Source organism: Monodelphis domestica, chromosome 1 (assembly GCF_027887165.1).
Source record: "Monodelphis domestica isolate mMonDom1 chromosome 1, mMonDom1.pri, whole genome shotgun sequence".
Classification (NCBI taxonomy): Eukaryota; Metazoa; Chordata; class Mammalia; order Didelphimorphia; family Didelphidae; genus Monodelphis; species Monodelphis domestica.
In genome coordinates, this window is record NC_077227.1 from 424,539,317 (window position 1) to 424,558,119 (window position 18,803).

Consider the following 18,803-nt stretch of genomic DNA (forward strand, 5'->3'; position numbering starts at 1 on the left):
ATGTGGAACTAGATCTAGAAAGTCACCCCTTTGACCTAACGATACCACTACTAATAATATAGCCTGAAGAAAGGAAAAAAAAAGAGAGAAAAGATCAATAAGTACAAGAATATTTGTAGTGGCACTTTATGTTATAGCAAAGAAGTATAAACAAAAAAGGAGGCACCCATCAACTGGTTAATGGTTAAACAAATTATGATATAGAAATATAACAGAATATTATTGTTCAATAAGAAATGGTGAAAGGGAGAGATGCAGAAATAGCTAGGAGAATCTCTAGGAACTGATATATAGTGAAGTGAGCAGAACCAGTAGAACAATTTATAAAAACAACTTAGAAAGACTTAAGGATTCTGATGAACGCAATAACTACCAATTATGACTCCCAAAGTGTAATGCTGACTTGCCTCAATCATGCATTTCACCTCTTGACAGAGAAGTGAGAGAATTGAGGCACCAAGTAAGTCACATTTTCAGACATAGTCAGTGTATGGATTTGTTATTCTTGATTATACTTATTTGTTATTTTGGGGTAGAGAATTATGGAGCTAGTGATAATGATGCAGAGAAAAAGAAAGAAATCAATGAAACAATTTAAAAAGCCTCCAAGCTGGATGGATATGAGAGTTCCATGATTTTATAAACAATTCTCTTTTTCTGTTCTTTATATATGCAAATGTTCATTTTGTTGATTTTTTTCAAGCTTCTAATAAAAATAAACTTAAGAAGAATGTGCATATGTGTGAAGGTGGCAGTTTATTCCAATAAGGGTAATTTTTATGCAAACTTAAGAAGCTCTATAGCTGAGGAGTAGACTAATGCTGGGGTGCTTTGGGAGGGGAAAACTATGAATACTAAAAACTGCTGGAATTCAATATGAAGTCTCTGATGACCATCTATCCAGCCTCTCTCAGGCAAGAGACCAATGTATCACAATGAGACTTTATTTTGGTGTGGCTGGTTATTTGTTCAACAAATTTATCCTGTGTCTACTGTGCTAGGCAATGAATGGTGACAGCAGGGTGTTAAGGGGAGGTATTTATAGAGATTAAGTTCCAGCTACAACTTCATATAGTTCAGCCTAATAAAGGGACAAGATACCAATATTTAATACATTATGCATTATAATAATATATAACAACTAATAGTATTATTATGACCAAGGGTTGGTTGTGGCCATGTCCTGTTGGGTTTGAATCTTACTCTATCTCCCATGCTATTTTTCAATGGCACACTTAGAAAAATCTTTGTTTTATCAACACTTCACCTTATCACAGTAATCGTTTTACATTTGCTCTGCAAAGAGTATATCAGAGATAAAATACCTAACTGAATCAAAAGAGCTAATGAAAAGCAAACAAGATTCCTTTTTTGCACAATAGCATAATCCTTGTCAGAAAATGACAAAAATAAGTTAATTTTTTATATCCTGGTACCATGTTTAACTTTGGAAAGATATTCAACAGTTTTCCCAACACTCATAATAGAGAAAAATGCTTCAGAACACCAGTGTTTGTTTACCCTGTAGAGAATGTCTTCTGATATGGATTTTCTGAGAGTATATTAGTAAAGAACACCAAATTGATTTTCTTAAAGTCAAGGTTTGCTGCTTTGGGGACATAGAGAGGGGGCCTGCCTTGCTAAAAGGTTCTAATGAGCTGGTTCTTGCACAAGTAGTAAGAACAGGGGCTGTTGGATTTTATGAGTTCATGTAAGAGTCAAAAGAGTTTAATTCAACAGCCACAATGCTTTGTTGCCAAATTTTGGGAATTTTCTTTAGTAAGATTTTGGAACAGAAAAATACTTTTGAATATAGGAAGCTGAGAGCAGCTTTTGTTAGAGAAGATTGTCATGAAAAAAAGTGTGAAAATCAAGTTGAATTGTAGACAGTTCAGCTAATGCTCCTAAATAGTCTATTTTGGAAGAATTGTGCAAGAAGAGCTCTGCTCTATACATACCTGCCCAAAGTGCACGGTGATAGGCCTCCTATCTTCTCGGAGTTTGGAATCTTTTGTTTCAGCCAATGGGGAAGAAGCAGTCTTTGGCATAGGATCTTCTGTGGCTGGGCTACAACCATTTTCAGCAATATCCTGTGAGGCAGAAAAAGGTTAGTGATGCTACCATTGGTATATACTGGACCACACACACACACACACACACACACACACACATGTAATATAAAGGAAGATGGGAGGTTTCATAGTAAGTAGAAAACTTTGTACTGGGAATCAGGAAACTTGGGTTTTCTCAGTTCTTGCCAACACTAAGGGGTGCTGGTCAAATAATTTCCTCTATGAGCCTCAATTTCTTCATCTATAAAGTGAGTTAACCTAGATGACCTCTAATGTCCCTTTAAATTCTCATGATCTGTGTTCTAAGACCCCATCAATTTGAACAATCTGTATCACATGTTCAAATGTTTGATGTTTGAAGGCTCTGTGCAACCATTTAAATCAATTTTATATTATGGTTATTAATGTGATTATATATTCTTCCTACCAGGGAACTGAGCACTGAGCTCTTCTCATAGCAAGTGCTCAATAAATATTTGGTGAATTGATCTGAATTGCTACTGTTCCTTAGGAATAAAGGCCACTGAATTGAGAACCCAAACTTTATGTAACTCTGCAGTGTCTGGTAACGATACTAAGAGAATGACATATTATAGCTTCGCAAGGGTGACTGAAGGTTGTCTACTAAAAGACCCTACTTTGATCAAATGACCCCTGACATAGCCCCTCAAGTTTCAGTCTTGGTAAGGTACAATAATGAGACATGTAAGATGATAGCCAATTAGAAATGGGGTTTCTGGACATAGGCTGACCTAATGTGCTCAGGTCAAGTAAAACAAAAAGGTGGCTGGGATCTATCTGCTCCAAAGAACAGGAAGAGACCTTTTTAATATCCAGATGGTGACATGCAATGCTTCACAAGAAGGAAGAGAGGAGTGTGAATGTATGTGTGTGTGCCCATGTAAGTGCATATGTGTGGTGAATGGCGAGGGTAAGCAAAAGAAGCAATGTAATTAATTAAAATGATAAAGAAAAATAATTTAAGTAGATCAGGCCAATTTTTTGAAAAAATAATTAATAGTGCAGGGTACTGGATATGGGAGAACATATTTTTTTTTTAAATCCTTACCTTCCATCTTGGAGTCAATACTATGTATTGGCTCCAAGGCAGAAGAGTGGTAAGGGCTAGGCAATGGGGGTCAAGTGACTTGCCCAGGGTCATACAGCTGGGAAGTGTCTGAGGTCAGATTTGAACCTAGGACCTCCCATCTCTAGGCCTGGCTCTCAATCCACTGAGCTACCCAGCTGCCCCTGAGAACATATTTTTTAAAAGAAAAATACATAAGAAGACATGGTCATAAAAAATGAATCACAGAATTGTAGAATATCTAAAATAAAAGGGGGTGAAGAGAAAAGGAAGATAATAAGTATTTATATAGCACCTACTATGTGCCAAGCACTGTACTATGCCCTGCCTCCCCAGCAAATATCTCATTTGTTCTTCACAATAACCCTGTGATATGGGTGCTATTATTATTATTATTATTTTATAGTTGAGGAAACTGAGGCAAACAGAAGTTAAGTTACTTGCTCAGAGTCACATAGCCAGTAAATGTGTAAGGATGGATTTGAACTCAGATCTTCATGATTCTGGGTGCAACATGCTATCCACGGCCAATAACAGCTTTATTATGCCACAAGAAACTTGGGAATATGAAATGTAAGAATGTAGAACATGGAAAGACAGAGCTGGAAGGGTCCTTAGAACATAGAATAGTGGCAATAGAAGGAATGGCCTTTCAGCTCTTAAATTTCATAAGCTAATATCTTTTATTTAAAGGTCTCCGTTGGCTCTAATGTTCACAGAGTCATAGCTTTCTATGTTCTAAGATTTTGTCTAGTTTGAATTTGTGATTTTATCTGTAACTTATAGTACTGGAGAGTTGTCAGGGCCTGACAGGGCTTGATCAAAGGTCTGACTCCAAAGCTGGGTCTCTCAATATAAGATATCTTAAGGCACTGATATCTTATTCAATTCTAACATTCTATGATCCTAAGGTTTTTTTCCAGCTGATATTTTATGTTCTATGTTTGAACAGTAGATATCCAGGTCTAATTAAGTTTAATTAACAATATTTATTAAATACCTAATGTGTGCCTGGAACTAGCCTTGTCTTTGGAAATATAAAGCCCAAAGCAAACAGTCTATATTTTATGTTCTCAGGTTATTTATGATTCCAAAATTCTGCCACATATACTCTGTATGAAGTCCTATGCTAAAATATGTGGAAGACCCAAAGATAATGACAGAGTCCTTATCCCCCAATGGAGCTGACAATCCAGCAGAAGTGATAAGCTATGTACAAGCCATAGCTATACGGCCACACACTCTCTCTTCTCTCTCCCTGGTCTTACTAGTTCTTGTAATCCAACCACAACCTCTATGCATGCGACTCCCAAATCTTATCCTTTTTTTGAGGACCAGACCTATATCCCCAACTGCCTACTAGACACCAACAGCAGGATGTTCAAATGGCACTTCAAACTCAGTGAGTCAAAAAAAGAATTCATTAGCTTTCCCCCTAGAACCACCCATCCTGCAAAGACTTTCTATTGAGGACAGTACCTTGACCTACGCATGTAGATAACCCCAGATTCTTCCTTGGTTCTTCACTCTTAATCATTTTACATAAAGAATTAGTTACCATGTCTAGTTTGTTCTATTTCCTTAACACCTTTTATATCTGCCACCTTCCTCCCACTCACATATATCCAATTTTAGTCCAGTCAGTCAGTCAGTCAGTCAATCATTAAAGGACTACAAGGTTGCAGACACTAGGCTAAGCACAAAAGGTATGAAGAAAGGCAAAATCAGTTTCTGCCCTCAAGGAGTTCATATTCTAATGGTAGAGCCATTATGTAGCTAATTATGTATAATAAAAGGTACAAAGACACACATATACACAAAGTGTATGGAAGGTAAGTTCAGAGAGAAGATGTTAGCAGGAGCAGGGTAGGAGGCAGAGGGAGAATCAAGAAAGACCTAGAAGCAGAAGGTGTGATTTAACCTATCTTGAAGGAAGTCAGAGAGGCTAAAAGGTGGAGGTGAGGAGGGAGAATATTCCAAACATGCAGCTGGGTCAGAGGATTTTGTATGTGAGAAAAAAGCAAGTAAGATAGTGTACCTGGATTGTATAGTGCATGGAGGGTAGTAAAGAATAAGAAACCTGGAGAGGTAGGAAAAGGCTAGACTGAAAGGCTTTCAACATCGAGAAATAACCAAGAGCCAACTGCAGCTTGCTTATAGGTAGGGGATTGACATTATCACACCTAGACCTTAGAAAAATCACTTTTGGGGGCAGTTAGGTGGCTCAGTGGATTGAGAGCCAGGTCTAGGTCTTGGGTTCAAAACTGGCCTCTTCCTAGCTGTGTGACCCTGGGCAAATCACTTAACCCCCATTACCTAGCCATTACTGCTCCTCTGCTTTGGAACCAATACACAGTATTGATTCTAAGACAGAAGGTAAGGGTTTAAAAAAAAATCACTTTGACAGACAGAAGCGGATGGGTCACAATCTGTAGTGACGAGAGATAGGGATGGTGGTTAGGAGTCCAGGTGAGAGGTGATGAGGGCATGTACAAGAGTGGTGACTATATGGTTGGAGAGGAGACAAATAGGAGATATGTTGTGAAGGCAGAAATAACAAAATCTGCCTACAGAATGAATACGTGGGGTGAAAGGAAGGAGTTGAAGCTGACACTCAAGCTTGGGAGACTGGGACAGTGGTTGTGTCTTCAACAGTAAGATAAAAAATAGCCTTTCTTGCCTGGATTATTGCCTCCTAATTGATCTCTTCTCTCCCTTTTATAATCTGTTCTTTACACAGTTGCCAAATAGTGCAGAAGCATAGATCTCCATTTTACTTCTTTGCTCAGGATACTTACATTCTCCTTCTTTTTACAAAATTTAAAAGTACAGACTTTTCTATTTGCTATTTTAATCCCTTTATAATCTTGCTCAGGTTAATTGTTCCTATCTTTCCAGGTTAATTTTCCATTACTCCTTGTCATTTACTCTCTATTCTGGCCAAACCAGCCTACTTATTCTTCCCTATATTAACAGTCTTATTAACCGGCCTATTTGTTCTTGCATGGGCTGTCCCCAGTACCTATATAATTCTCTTCTCACCTCTTCCTTTTAGAATCTATAATTCCACTTAAAGCTCAGTTAAAGTGTGACCTCTGAGCGGTCTTCCCTGATTCCTCTGGTTGCTAGTGTTCCCCAACCATCTTTTATTTATTTCATATGCATACTATATTTACTTATCTGTGGGCATATTATATAATTGTAGTAGAGTGTAATCTTCACGAGGGCAGAGTTTATCTCATTTTTATATAGTTGAGAAGAATGACCATATTTGAAGCTTTGTATTATCCACATCTGAGTATGAGTTAGGGGCCACTGAAAAAAATATTTCTGGCTCCAGGTTTGCTCTCTATAATACAAGAAAAAGCTTCATAAGCCAGAGCTGTTAGGGAGCCCTCTTAGCATCTTTGACCCAGATTTCTCATGGGTGGCTTCACTCCTCTCCTTCTCTCGCCTGCATTTCAGAGAGGCCCTTTCTTTTGCTAGCCTAACACATCTCCCACCAAGGTGCTTGAAGAGAAGAAATGCAAATTAGTAAATGAATATTGATATCCCCAATTGAGAGCAATGTTGGAATTTCCTTGATTGAGGCAGAGCAAGATTTTTTAATGCATTTAGAGAAGAGGAACTGACAGCTGTGTGACAAGGTGTGAACATGGTTGTTCTATACAGTACATACTTGAACACACACACACACACACACACACAGTGTAAACTCTCCCACAAAACCAAAGATCAGTATCTGACCTTAACTCTTGTTAGACAGAGACAAAGTCAAGGACTGGAAACAAAAATCCTAGCTAATGGTGACAGTGAATTTGCTTCCATGATGTTGTAGGTACCAGGAAAATTTGCCATCTTATAGTGCTTTTCAGGCAAAAAATATTAGCATAGACATGGTATATGACTATGATCTCTCATTAATTAAAAAAAAAAACCCATATCATGTATTGGTTCAAAGAGCAAAAGTTGCAAGGGCTAGGCAATGGATGTTAAGTGACTTGACCAGCGTCACACAGTTAGGAAGTATTTGAGGCCAGATTTGAATTCAGAATTTTTGTTCAGGCCTGGCTATTAATCCATTGAGTTGCCAGGCTGCCCTTCTCATTAATTCTTACAATGCCTTGATCAGTTGTGAAAGGAGGGCACTGTTAGCTAGCAGCATTTTAAAGATGGTATGATAGGCATCAAGAGAAAAAAGTAACTTGCATAAGGTCTCACTGTTAGTAAGGGGTGGAATAGGACTTTGAAACTAGTTCTGATCCCTTAATTTCATCCAGAGAAGGGAACTGACTGGTCAAACCCACTCAAGTAATAATCGAGTTAAGGAAGCTGAGATGAGAATCCAGGGCTTCTGATCCCAAAATCAGTACTCTTTCCTTCAGAAAATTCATATTAGTAAGAAATCTAGAAACACGGAACACTGGAAAGCCTTTAGTCATAGCTCAATTCTTCTTTAACATGGAGTGTAGGAAATGGAGTCAGGGGATCCAGATTTGAATACAGGTTTTCTGCTCTTGGGCAAGTCATTCAGTTTGCTCAACTACAAAATGAGGGGGTTGGATAAGATAAGATGACCTTTGAGACCCCTCTTAGCTCTAAATCTATGATCCTATCAATGCTCTTTCTAGCCACATGGCCAGGTGGTGGCAGAGTGGGGCCTTGAACCCTTGTCTCTGGATTCAAGATCCAAATCTCAATTGATATGCCTGGCTTGCACTTTAGAAAAAGGGCTATTATATTGAAACTTTCAAAAGGGCTGTGATCTGTGCTCATTAAACTGAATTATGTCAATTTTATCAGAATGAAAAAAAAAATTCTTTCCCAAGAATTACACTCCAGGCTAGAAATGATGTCTAATGTGAACCTATTTTAATAGCCATCTGTGGAGGAGGGGCAACATTGGGGACCAGCAATACATTAAAAAAATGGGGCACCAAAAGGGCAGTGACACCAGATACCTCCCAGGAGCTCTGCACATAGGGAATATATTTGGTTTTAATCTATAAGCCCAGGTACTCAGTGCTACATAAGACTAGGCGATGATTCAGAGGTACTGAATTCTTCCTCCTGAAAGTCAAGGAAGGTATTTCAGGCATTTTTTCTTAATTCTGTGCAGTTAGCCTTCAAAGGAGGCCAAGTAACAGAAGGACTCAACCATCTTGCTACGCTGATAGAGAGAAATAAGTCACCCATCCTTATTATTAGTTTGGGGTTGAAGTACAGGAGGTGTGAAATAAAGCCACACCACAGTGCCTGTTAACAATTATTTGCTATCAGTCACAGGGATCCTCTGAAAACTTCCATTTCAGTGTCTTTGAAATACAGACAGAAATTGGGCCTCCATTCAATCTCCACTATCCTATTAAAGACGGACCTTCCACACACCATGATGACCTCTTCATAGGTCAGCCCCGCATTTCACATTTGCAATTCAAACCCAAGGCTGGAGCCCAGGAAGGGCAAACTGGGCTCTTGATTATATTGAAGAGGTCATCATTGCTATGCAGAGTGGCAGGAGGCAGATCTCCAGCTTGGTGCATCTTAAAATTATATCATTGTCTGGATTTGTATCACTGTTCAGAACTGTATCATGGTTCAGATTCATTACACAGATTGGAATGGTATCACTGTTTGGAAATTGTAACATTGTTTGGAAAGGCATCATTGTTCAGAACTATATCACTGTTAAAATGATATTGTAGTTCACAATGGTTTAATTGTCTGAAATTGCACCATAGTTCACAATTGTAGCGTTTCTTGAACATCACTGTTAAGAATTGTTCTGAACAATAGTTTGAAACTGCTTCAGTTCTGTGACGAAATCTGAACAGGGGATATTTGGATTAGACATTTCCTGGGCTCCACATGGATGTGTTGCCATACAAAAGGGAAAAAGAAAGGCAAGAAAATATTTTCAGCTGCAGTGAATAAGGTCAGGCAGTGCAAAGCCTTAAATTGGCCCGGGAAAGAGAGTAGAAAAACACTGTAGAAGATCCAAATTCTGAACCAGTGGAACAATGGTAGAGTTTCAATTACAAAACAGCTCTGCTACTAAAAACTGCAAAATATCAAGTCTGCAGAAATCTGTAAAACCAAGGGAGGGGAAGTGAAAATTGAAAAAGGTACACTAATGGATCTGTCAACAGTCCAATGGTGACAAGACACATTTCTATAAAATGTCCCATGGTTAGTGAAACAGGTTTCACCATTTATGGTGCCTGAAATGCACCGACACCTAGTCTCCTAGAACATTATCTCCCCAAATGAATCTTGAAATAACTGGGGGAAAGGGGGAGTTTCGGAGGTTGGAGGATAGAAAAAGTGGACTGGGGCCCTACTCAATGAACTGTGGGACTTGAGAGGGGTGGATTTTTAAAAGAGCGATTGAAGCTGTTTTAAAACAAGCTATTCCCCCCCCCCCCCCCCCTTCCTTCAATGAAAGCATTGCAAAACTATATGAGCAACACTGGCCATTAGTAGGAATGTGAAATGATACAAAGAATGGATCATGTACATTTAGAAATAGCTGGAAGACCTCTTATTTATCTTTTTTAATAGAATAGCCAATTGGAATTTCTTTAGCCTTTTTCTACTTGTGGCATTTATTTTGCACAAGAAAATTATTTTAGGGAGAGTAACAGATCTTTAATGATTTTAGATAATAGTTTAATGCCAATGACAGCCAAAGAGCTAGCTGGTGAGGAGGGGAAAATTGCTGGAAGTAAGAATTTTACCCTTGTTTTATACCTGTGATCAAATTCAACTACCAGTGACCTAAATGGGATGGGGCACACAGGCTGATTGAAAATAATAGGCAAATACTGTATTCCATTTCTTTCTTCCCCTCTCCCCTCCCCATTTCTAACAGAAGCTATGATGTCAGGCCATGCTTATGGGTCTCTGCATTTTTATCCCTCACTTCTGGATTTCAAGACTATAAATCTGGTTGTTAAAAATTCATTTTCAACTGAAGCAAGGACCATGAGCTTTCAGTCGGAGAAATCTGACCTTCCAATTAAAAGAAAGGAATCAATTTATTTGATTGTTCCAAGATAATTAGAGGCCTTTTTGACTTAAAACCTTAAACTGGTTTCCACATTTAAAACAAAAGATCCTAAACAAAATTGAAGCCTGATGTGGGGATTGATTGAATGAAACCCATTCCATCTATGTGCTATGAAACAGTCAAATTGCTCACATTTTCATAGTTGTTTAAAATGCTGTCATACACATTTCCTCATTTGAACATTTTCTTTTATATTATATTTTCTCATTTAAGCCTTATAACAGCACCAGAGGGCTATAGCGTATTATTTTACTGATTAGGAAACTGAGGCTCAGAAAATGATACTAATTTTCTCAAGATAATAGGGTAGAGCTGTAGCCCCAAAATAAAGATGGTCTTTTACCTCAAAGTCCAGTGTTTTATAATACCACATTTGGATTCTAATAAATAACTCATGGAGTCATGGTATAGTCAGATTCCTAAAGCTAACATTCTTCTTTCTTTTTTTTTAAACCCTTATCTTCTGACTTGGAATCAACACTGTGTATTGGTTCCAAAGCAGAAGAGTGGTTCGGGCTAGGCAATGGGGGTTAAGTGACTTGCCTAGGGTCACACAGCAGGGAAGTATCTGAGATCAAATTTGAACCCAGGACCTCCCATTTCTAGGCCTGGCTCTCAATCCACTGAGCCACCCAGCTGCCCCCCAACATTCTTTTTTCACACTAACCTCAAAATCACCTGTGGGAATACATTTTCCAAACCAGTTAGGCTAAGGTTATTAAACACCATGACAGCATCAATCCTGAGTCAACATATCTTTTCTTCATATTCTATTATCACTGGACAAATCTTTCGTGTCATGTCATTCCTCTTCTCAAAAATCTTCAGTGGCTCTCTATTGTCAACACAATATGTTTAAAACTCCTTTGCCAAGCATTCAAGGTCAACTACAATCTGTTAGTAAATTGCCTTTCCACACTTATTCCATGTTCCTCTACTCTATACAATTGACATTCTCATCACCCTGGATCTCTCTTTTTCCCTAAATACATTCTACATGTTCTTTCCTCCATTTTTGCTTAAACTATTCTTCATGGCTAAAATGTCTCTCCTTCTCTTTCTCTACTGAATTCCTACCCATCTTTTAAATATGAACCCAAGGACCACCTCCTCCAGGAAGTTTTCCCTGATTCTTAGTCAATAATAACCATCCTCCTCAGACTTTGCAGAGTTGCTTTGTACTTCTTTAAAGCCCCTACGTAGTACTGTGTATGAAGGCTATGTTGTATCTTAGCTCGCTGCTAGACTAGGAGCTTCTTGAAAGCAAGGTCAATATCTTACCTCAATTTTTTTTTTAATCTCTCCTGATGCCTCATATGGTATTTTTCACTTTAAACACAATAAATAACAATAATAGCTAGCATTTATAAAGTGCCTTAAGGTTTCCAGAGAGCTTTACATGTCATCTCATTTGATCCTCACAGTCACTCTGTGAGGTAGATGCTATTATTATTCCCATTCCCTATGAAGAAATTTGAGGCTCTTAGAGGTTAACTGAGTTGTACAAGATCACATAGTAAATATTTGAGGAAGTATTTGAACTCAGATCTTCCTGACTTCTAGCCGAGCACTCTACTTAATGTGCTACCTAGCTGCCATTTATTTGGGATGGGAGAGGGGTATAAATGCTTATGGAATTGAATTAAACTAATTTTTAAGGACTCTTTACATGCATGTTCAAAACATCAAGAGCCAGCACTAAAATCTAGGTGTCCTAGAAACCTATCCAAGTAATTTATTGTCATACTGTGTCTCCTATTTCCATCTGGCTAGGAATACTAGACTCTGAAACCACATATTTCCTACAGGGTTATGACAACCATGTTATCTCTTTATTTTCATATAGTTCTACCACTAGGAAAGTAGACAATCACAGTCTCTTTCCTTTTTGCCTTCCCTCTCACTTCTCCCAATAACAAACCAAAGCAAAGGTTCTCTAATTTAATCCTCCATAGTGGGGCTATTCTGAGAAAAAACTGAAGTAGCTATCCCAAACCCACCACATTTGTGTCTGAAAGTTACATGTGTTAATGATATCTGTACTCAAAATACCAGTGTTACTTTGCTCAATGGGTCATTGGGACAGCGTCCGGGTAAGGCACCTGGGCTCTAGCAAGCATAGTTATTACAGGTAAGAGAAGCCAATTTCCATAGACCCGTGCCCTTTGTTACTCAGACACAATGGAGTAGGCCAGGGACAGACTGACAGCGGGAACTCTGAACTTCCTTGCCTTTGTAGGCTTAAGCCAAAGTCTTAATGTTATTTGAAGACAGTTTTTTGTCTGTGAATATTTATAACAGTGTGAAAAATCCGGGACAGCTGGTAATGCATTTTGAAGTGTGCTAACAACACTGTATCAAACAGCTTTCTATTGATCACATAATGCTTTTTGTGGCTAAGCATTTCATACGCGGGGCTTATACATTTTGAATAAGAACTTCAAGTACCTTTTGCTTCAAGCGGTTTTTCACCTCTTTTATTCCCAGTTTTGCATGATCTTTTGCCTGCATGAAAAATTAATTTAAGTTAAAAATCCCTTTCTGTTTCCAGCAGCGACTGCTTGATTTTGGTCCACTGTGAACCACCTTCTCTGATTACTAGGAACAGGGGAAAGGAAAAATGGGATGAACAGGTGAAAACATAATGGTTAGAAAAACAAATACAAAGCTCAAGGGTTAAGGGCAAAAAATCCCTTCAAGACACTGCAAAGATTATGGTTTGATGGCACAAAGTACTGCCCCCCCCCCAACTCTACTAATAATCTACCCTCTCCTCCCCCTCTACCAAAGCTCAGCTTATTTCGCTCTAATTATTTATCTGAGCTGCCCAAGGACAACTCCCTGTAACAGGGTACCAACAGGATTCTCCAGGACTGGAATACCAGTGAAATTTCATCAGGTTAGGGCTGACAACCTCAGGCTGTCATTGGTGGCAGGCTGGAGCAGACAACTCAGCCACTGTCATTGGACTGTTTTCCATAAATTTATATTTGCAGAGATTCGTAGGTTTTTGCCTTCTTATCACATTTTAGTTTGGTATGGTAAAAATTGGCAGGCATGGTTCATTGAAATCACCATAATTTCAGCCATTTACTAGGTACTTAAGGATGAATGAAATTATGTGGGTATTGACTACCCAAGCAAGAGAAAGCGACTGCCAGGGGAAATGTTTGAAGCATTTAAGGCATGTGAAGATCATGAATTTGGGTGAGTCTCCCATTTCCATCAGGCTAGGAATACTAGTCTCTGAAACCACATATTTCAGGGTTATGATAAGCTAAGGTAAAGAGGAATAATGTAGGCTAGATTGAACCATTAGTAGCCTTTTTAATACCCTGCAAAATAACATATTTGTTGTGAAAGAATAAAAAACCAAAATTAGAGATGGAAAAAGGTCTTCTAATGTCTGGCCTATACTGTGACATCCTCTCTTTTCCTCTTCCCTTTGGGTCCTTTGGGGCAAATTATAGGCAAATAACTCATACTCTCAACATTATTAATTGATTGCACGGAAAACACAGCACTGAGTCAAACAGTGTTTTTGGGGCTTATGGGTCCCAGAGAAATGACTTAAGCAGGAGAGAAAGCAGGATGATTCTCAGAAGATATATATTTTGAATGAAAGATCAAATGACCTAGTAGGGTTCCATGTCCTTACAGAGGAAGTCTGGTCAAAATGTATTAAAATATATATGTTGTTTTGAAAAAAATATTATTTAGGCTATGCATTATAACTCTTACATGTCTAGTTTTAAAATCTAAACCAAAGAGGTTCATTTTTTTCCAGTCCTCCTTTGTAAAAGCATATCTTAAATCCACTATAAGTTTTCTCTCTTTAAAAATAAATAAAAGAAAACCCCAAATGTCAACAGGCATGTGTTAATTATGAAAAAGTAATGCTCCCCATATTTCCAAATGGTCTTAATTCTTCAGGAACTAACATATCAGCTTTGAGAAATCTCTTTTGTAATTAAGGCTCTTGTATATTTAAATATTATCATTTGGAGAGACCCCCAAAGTCATAAGAAGTTGGTTTTGATTCCAAGTCCCAAAGCAGTACTTACAAACTTGTAGACAGTCTTCATAGCAGGGTTAGCCTTGGTTTTGACAGTATTCAAAATTGCTCCACTTCCTTTCTACATAATGAAAAGAGTAATTAGCCATTTCTACTGCAGATATATCTAGCCAACACCAACACTGATCTTTTATCTTGAACCAAATTAAATTAAGTTATAAGCACAACAGATATAAGACAAACATGCCTAAGTGGAAATTCACTTCAAGCATTACTCATGGGCTTTGTTAATAGGGACACTTGGTAAATTTTGAGGGAAACACTGACTTGTTTTACACTCTGGGTTAGGAGGATCTCTGAGATTAGAGTTTTGGCTTGTCACTACCCTAAAGTCAAAGAATCATAGAGCTAGAAGGGACTTGAGAATACAGAATATTAGGATGTAGAGTTTAGAATGTTAAAGCAGGAGATGCCCTTCAAGGGCAGAATGTTATAGTTAGAAAGAGTCTTGGAAAACAGAATGTAAGAACACAGAACATAAAAGTTAGAGGTAGAAATAACTTGAGTTATGAATCTCTTATGTTTAGAACATACACTCAAAAATTTTAGAACTAGAAAAGACCTAAAATATTGCCTATGATCTTTTAACAGCTAAAGTAATAAACTGAGACCCAGTGAAGAAAAGTGACTTCCCCAAAGTCACATAGCTATTTAGTGGCAGAGTTGGGACTAGAACCCAAATCTGCAGACACCGAGTCCAGAGCTCTTTCCAATATACCCACACTTCCCTTGTTATAAAGAGAATTTGCTAAAGCTCCTTTGAGCCAATATTTTGTAGTGTAGATCAGTAACTACTCAGGATATTCCTACATACCTGGAACAAGTCTAAAAGAAGTAGAAGAAAATACCCTACCTGCTAACATAGAGCTGGAGCCGACAAGTCAGTTCCAGATTAGCTGGAACTATACGGTCATGCTGAAAATACACTACCCTCAGCTGTGTACCTGCCTCTCCTTGCCCTGGTTATCTGCTTTGGGTTCTTTATATCACAGGAATGCAGTCTTTTTTTACCATCTAAATGATGAGAAAAGGGAAGAAGGGATATGTCATGAAATCTAACTATGACTTAAGCAGAAATCCCCCAAAGCACATTGTATGGACAATGGTATAGGATATGTTCACTCAGCTGGTACTTTTTTATCATGTACCTTTTAAGTTTATGAAATAAATGGTAAAGAGCACTTGACTTGGCAACAAAAAATTTGAGATGAATTCCCTGATCATTCAGTTCTTGCCTCATTTCTCTCACAGGGCTGTTATTAGGACCAGAGGACCACAGACTTCCTTAGGGGTCATTTAGGCCAACCCCTTCACATTTAGCAGATGAGTTAAGGGGGGTAGAGAAAGAAAGTGACTTCCCTAGGTTTATGCAGGGAATAAAGAACAGGTCCAGGATTAGAAACTAGATTTTCTGATGTCAATGCCTAAGACCTTTCCATATGAAAAGTGCTCTACTGTGGTCTTAAAATGAGAGAGACAGGAGACCTGGAGTCTGGAGAACTGAGTTCAAGTTCCAAGTCTAATACCATTTGTATGACCCAGGGCAAATTGCTTTCCTACCTCAAATATAAAATGGAGGTAATTATCCTCATAATTTATAGAACTACTGTGAGGAAGTTGCTTTGAAGTCATAAATATATAAATGAGTTGTTTTTAACATATGAGCTGCTATTATTCATAGATAAGCTATGGCAAAAGAACAATTCTACAGCAGATAAACAAATCCTAAATGAGGGCAGGGCTCTTGTTTAATGTGCCTATCTATATTAGCCATTCTGAGGTTTAACAGAAAGGTGCTTACATTGTTATAACTGCATTTCTAAAGTATTATCATGGAATACAATAAGACTAGAAATTTTCCACTCACTCATCCATTCCATCATACTTTCCAAAACAGTTTGGCAGCCTGTTAAAATATTGTTTGAGTATTAAAATCCCCTTCATCAATCAGTCAACAAGTATTTATTGAATATCTGCTTTCAGCCTAATATTATGCTCAGATCAATCAAAGTATGATACAGGAATGAAAATACATGTAGCCAGGCCCTTTACAATTGACAAAGTATATGATAATAATAATAGCTATTAACATTTATACAATACTTACTATGTGCTAAGTGCTTCATAATGACCATCTTATTTGGTTTTCACAAGAACCCTGGGAGGTAGGTGCTATTATTATATCCATTTTACAGATTAGGGAATTGAGGCAAAAAGACCTTATGTTACTTGCCTATGGTCACACAGCTAAGTATCTGAGGCACAATTTGCACTCAGGTTAAGGACTAGTGCTCTATCCACTGTGCCACCCAGCTGCCATTTATATTTGCATTTATTATCCCATCTGATCTTCATAACAATCCTTGTGAGAGAGGTCTATCAGATAGTATTATTCCTATTCTAATAGATGAGGAAACTGAGGCCCTGAGAGGTTAAAGGGTTAAACCCAAGGTCATGGAATCAAAGAACCCTAGACTAAGAAGGGATCTGGTATCTGAACAAAGGACAAAACTGGAAGCGATGGGCAGAAGTTACAGGGCGGCAGATTTCAGATTGACATAAGGAGAGAGAGTCTAACAAAAGGGACTGCTCAAATAAAGAATGGGTTTTCTAGGGAGGTAATGAATTCCCTATTACTAGAAGTTTTAAGCAGAGATAAGATGACCAAGGGATGCTGTAGAGAGGGTTTAGGATGAGTCTGACTTAGATGAACTCTTGAGATAGCCCAACATTGATTTATGACTACTATCTAAGAATCAGGACTTGAGCTTGGGTCTTCTATTTTTCAAGTTTAGTGTACCTTCTTTTACCTTGGGCTGCCTCTTACGTTTCTCATAGTATTACTATTAGTATTATTAATAATAACTCCTATTTCTATAGTCCTTTAAGATTGTCCAAGTGCTTCCCTTATATCAGTCCCATGAAGCAGAAAGCACAAGCAACTTTCCCCAATTTACAAATAAATAAACTGAGGTACAGAGAGGGTAAGAGACCTGGCCCAAGGTTACAGAGCCAGAAAGTATTAGAGCCATGATTCGGACCCAGATACCTTGATTCTAAGTTTAGTGCTCTTTTTACCATTCTATGCTGCCTATGCTATATATACTTTCCAGGGGGCCACATTTGTAACTTGGACCACATATAGAAGAAAAGATATTTACAAGATCAAAAAATTTAGAAAGCATTTTGTTTAGCCCAGTACTCTTTCCAGTACTTATTCATCAAATGTTTATTAACATTTACTTATTATGTGCCAGAATCCATGTTAGGTGCTGGGAGCACAAATACAAAAAGAAAATTGGCCCTGCCCTCAAGGAGCTTACATTCTATTGGGAGAAATAGCAAATACATAGAAATAGAACTAGAAAGTATGTACAAAGTAGATATGCCACTCTATTGAAACAGAAAGAAAGACCATCATAGTAAAAAACTGAATTCCTCTAGGGTTTCTAAAACATATCCCAAGAATACACAAAGAATGTTAAAGATTATAGCATGTAGTAAAATAACAAGCAATTACCTGAAACAACCTTAAGGAGATAGGCACTTGAAGCTATAAAGTCTACATCTTTCCAAAATTGCCACTAATAAAAATTAATAAATTAATAAAACAATTTTACATGATAAACATAATTACACTGGGATCTGGCATCCAAACACCCATAATTCTTCTCTGACATCACATTTAACATGTTTGAGCTGGATTCTGTCTAATGGAAAGTTGGGAAATTATTTCTTCTTTCTCCCTACTAAGAGATGGCTTCAGAGAGTCCTATTCTTCTATTTGCCAACTGGCGTGAAAATGACCTGGCATTTTAAACAAAAGCAACTTCAGATTAAAGAGCCAGATGGTTGCACACTAACGATATGTTTGTGGGTGGTAGTGGTGGTGCAAACACTCACAAAGGGGGGTAATGAGAAAGGAGACATCAACTAGAATGGTCATTCACTTACCCTCACAGTAGAGAGCCACTGGTGATATAGTTTATCACTCCCTAGGGAAAGAGAATTTAAAGAAGATATCATTTAATTGTCTACTACCATCCTACCCCAATTCCTCCTTCTGGCAAGAGGTGAATATGTGTTTGAAGAGCACATATTCTGATAGGTTCTACATGAGTGCTAGAGAGTGCTGGTTGAGGGGTGGGCTCTACATCTGTATTCAGAAAACCAGCCTAGTTAAATTTGGAAAGGTTCATAACTAGAGAGCTGGCTATTAACAGCCACAGTTACCCACAACTTATTCACTGTCACTGAAAGGTGGGGGAATTGTGATTGGCATGGGTAGAGGGAATACGCAACTATTTAAATTAGGCATCTTTTAGATCCAATCATCTTTTGAATCAATTGGCTCTTAAGACTTTTCTAATTTCTTTTTTAGTACAAGGCCCTTAGAAAGGTCAAAACATGGTAAACTACATGGAAAGTTTGTATATCCCAGAACAGTGATGGGGAAGGTAGGCAGAAGACAGTGAACTTTTAGGACCATATGATGGGTCC

The 18,803-nt window shown here is 38.0% G+C and overlaps 1 protein-coding gene across 6 annotated transcripts in view; it reads right to left on the reverse strand.

The window, feature by feature from the left end:
- DENND1A (DENN domain containing 1A) overlaps positions 1–18,803 on the reverse strand; it is a 728,196-nt gene that overhangs the window by 90,156 nt on the left and 619,237 nt on the right. For 5 of the 6 annotated variants that reach the window (XM_007474630.3, XM_007474629.3, XM_007474632.3 and 2 more), the window contains 4 exons: positions 18,258–18,298; positions 14,293–14,364; positions 12,677–12,733; positions 1,959–2,090 (listed from right to left, as the gene is read on the reverse strand). In XM_007474630.3, coding sequence (XP_007474692.2) covers positions 1,959–2,090; positions 12,677–12,733; positions 14,293–14,364; positions 18,258–18,298 — 302 coding nt within the window. Of the gene's footprint in view, positions 1–1,958; positions 2,091–12,676; positions 12,734–14,292; positions 14,365–17,493; positions 18,111–18,257; positions 18,299–18,803 lie in introns of those variants that run through there. The other variant, XM_056812116.1, reaches the window with a different exon arrangement.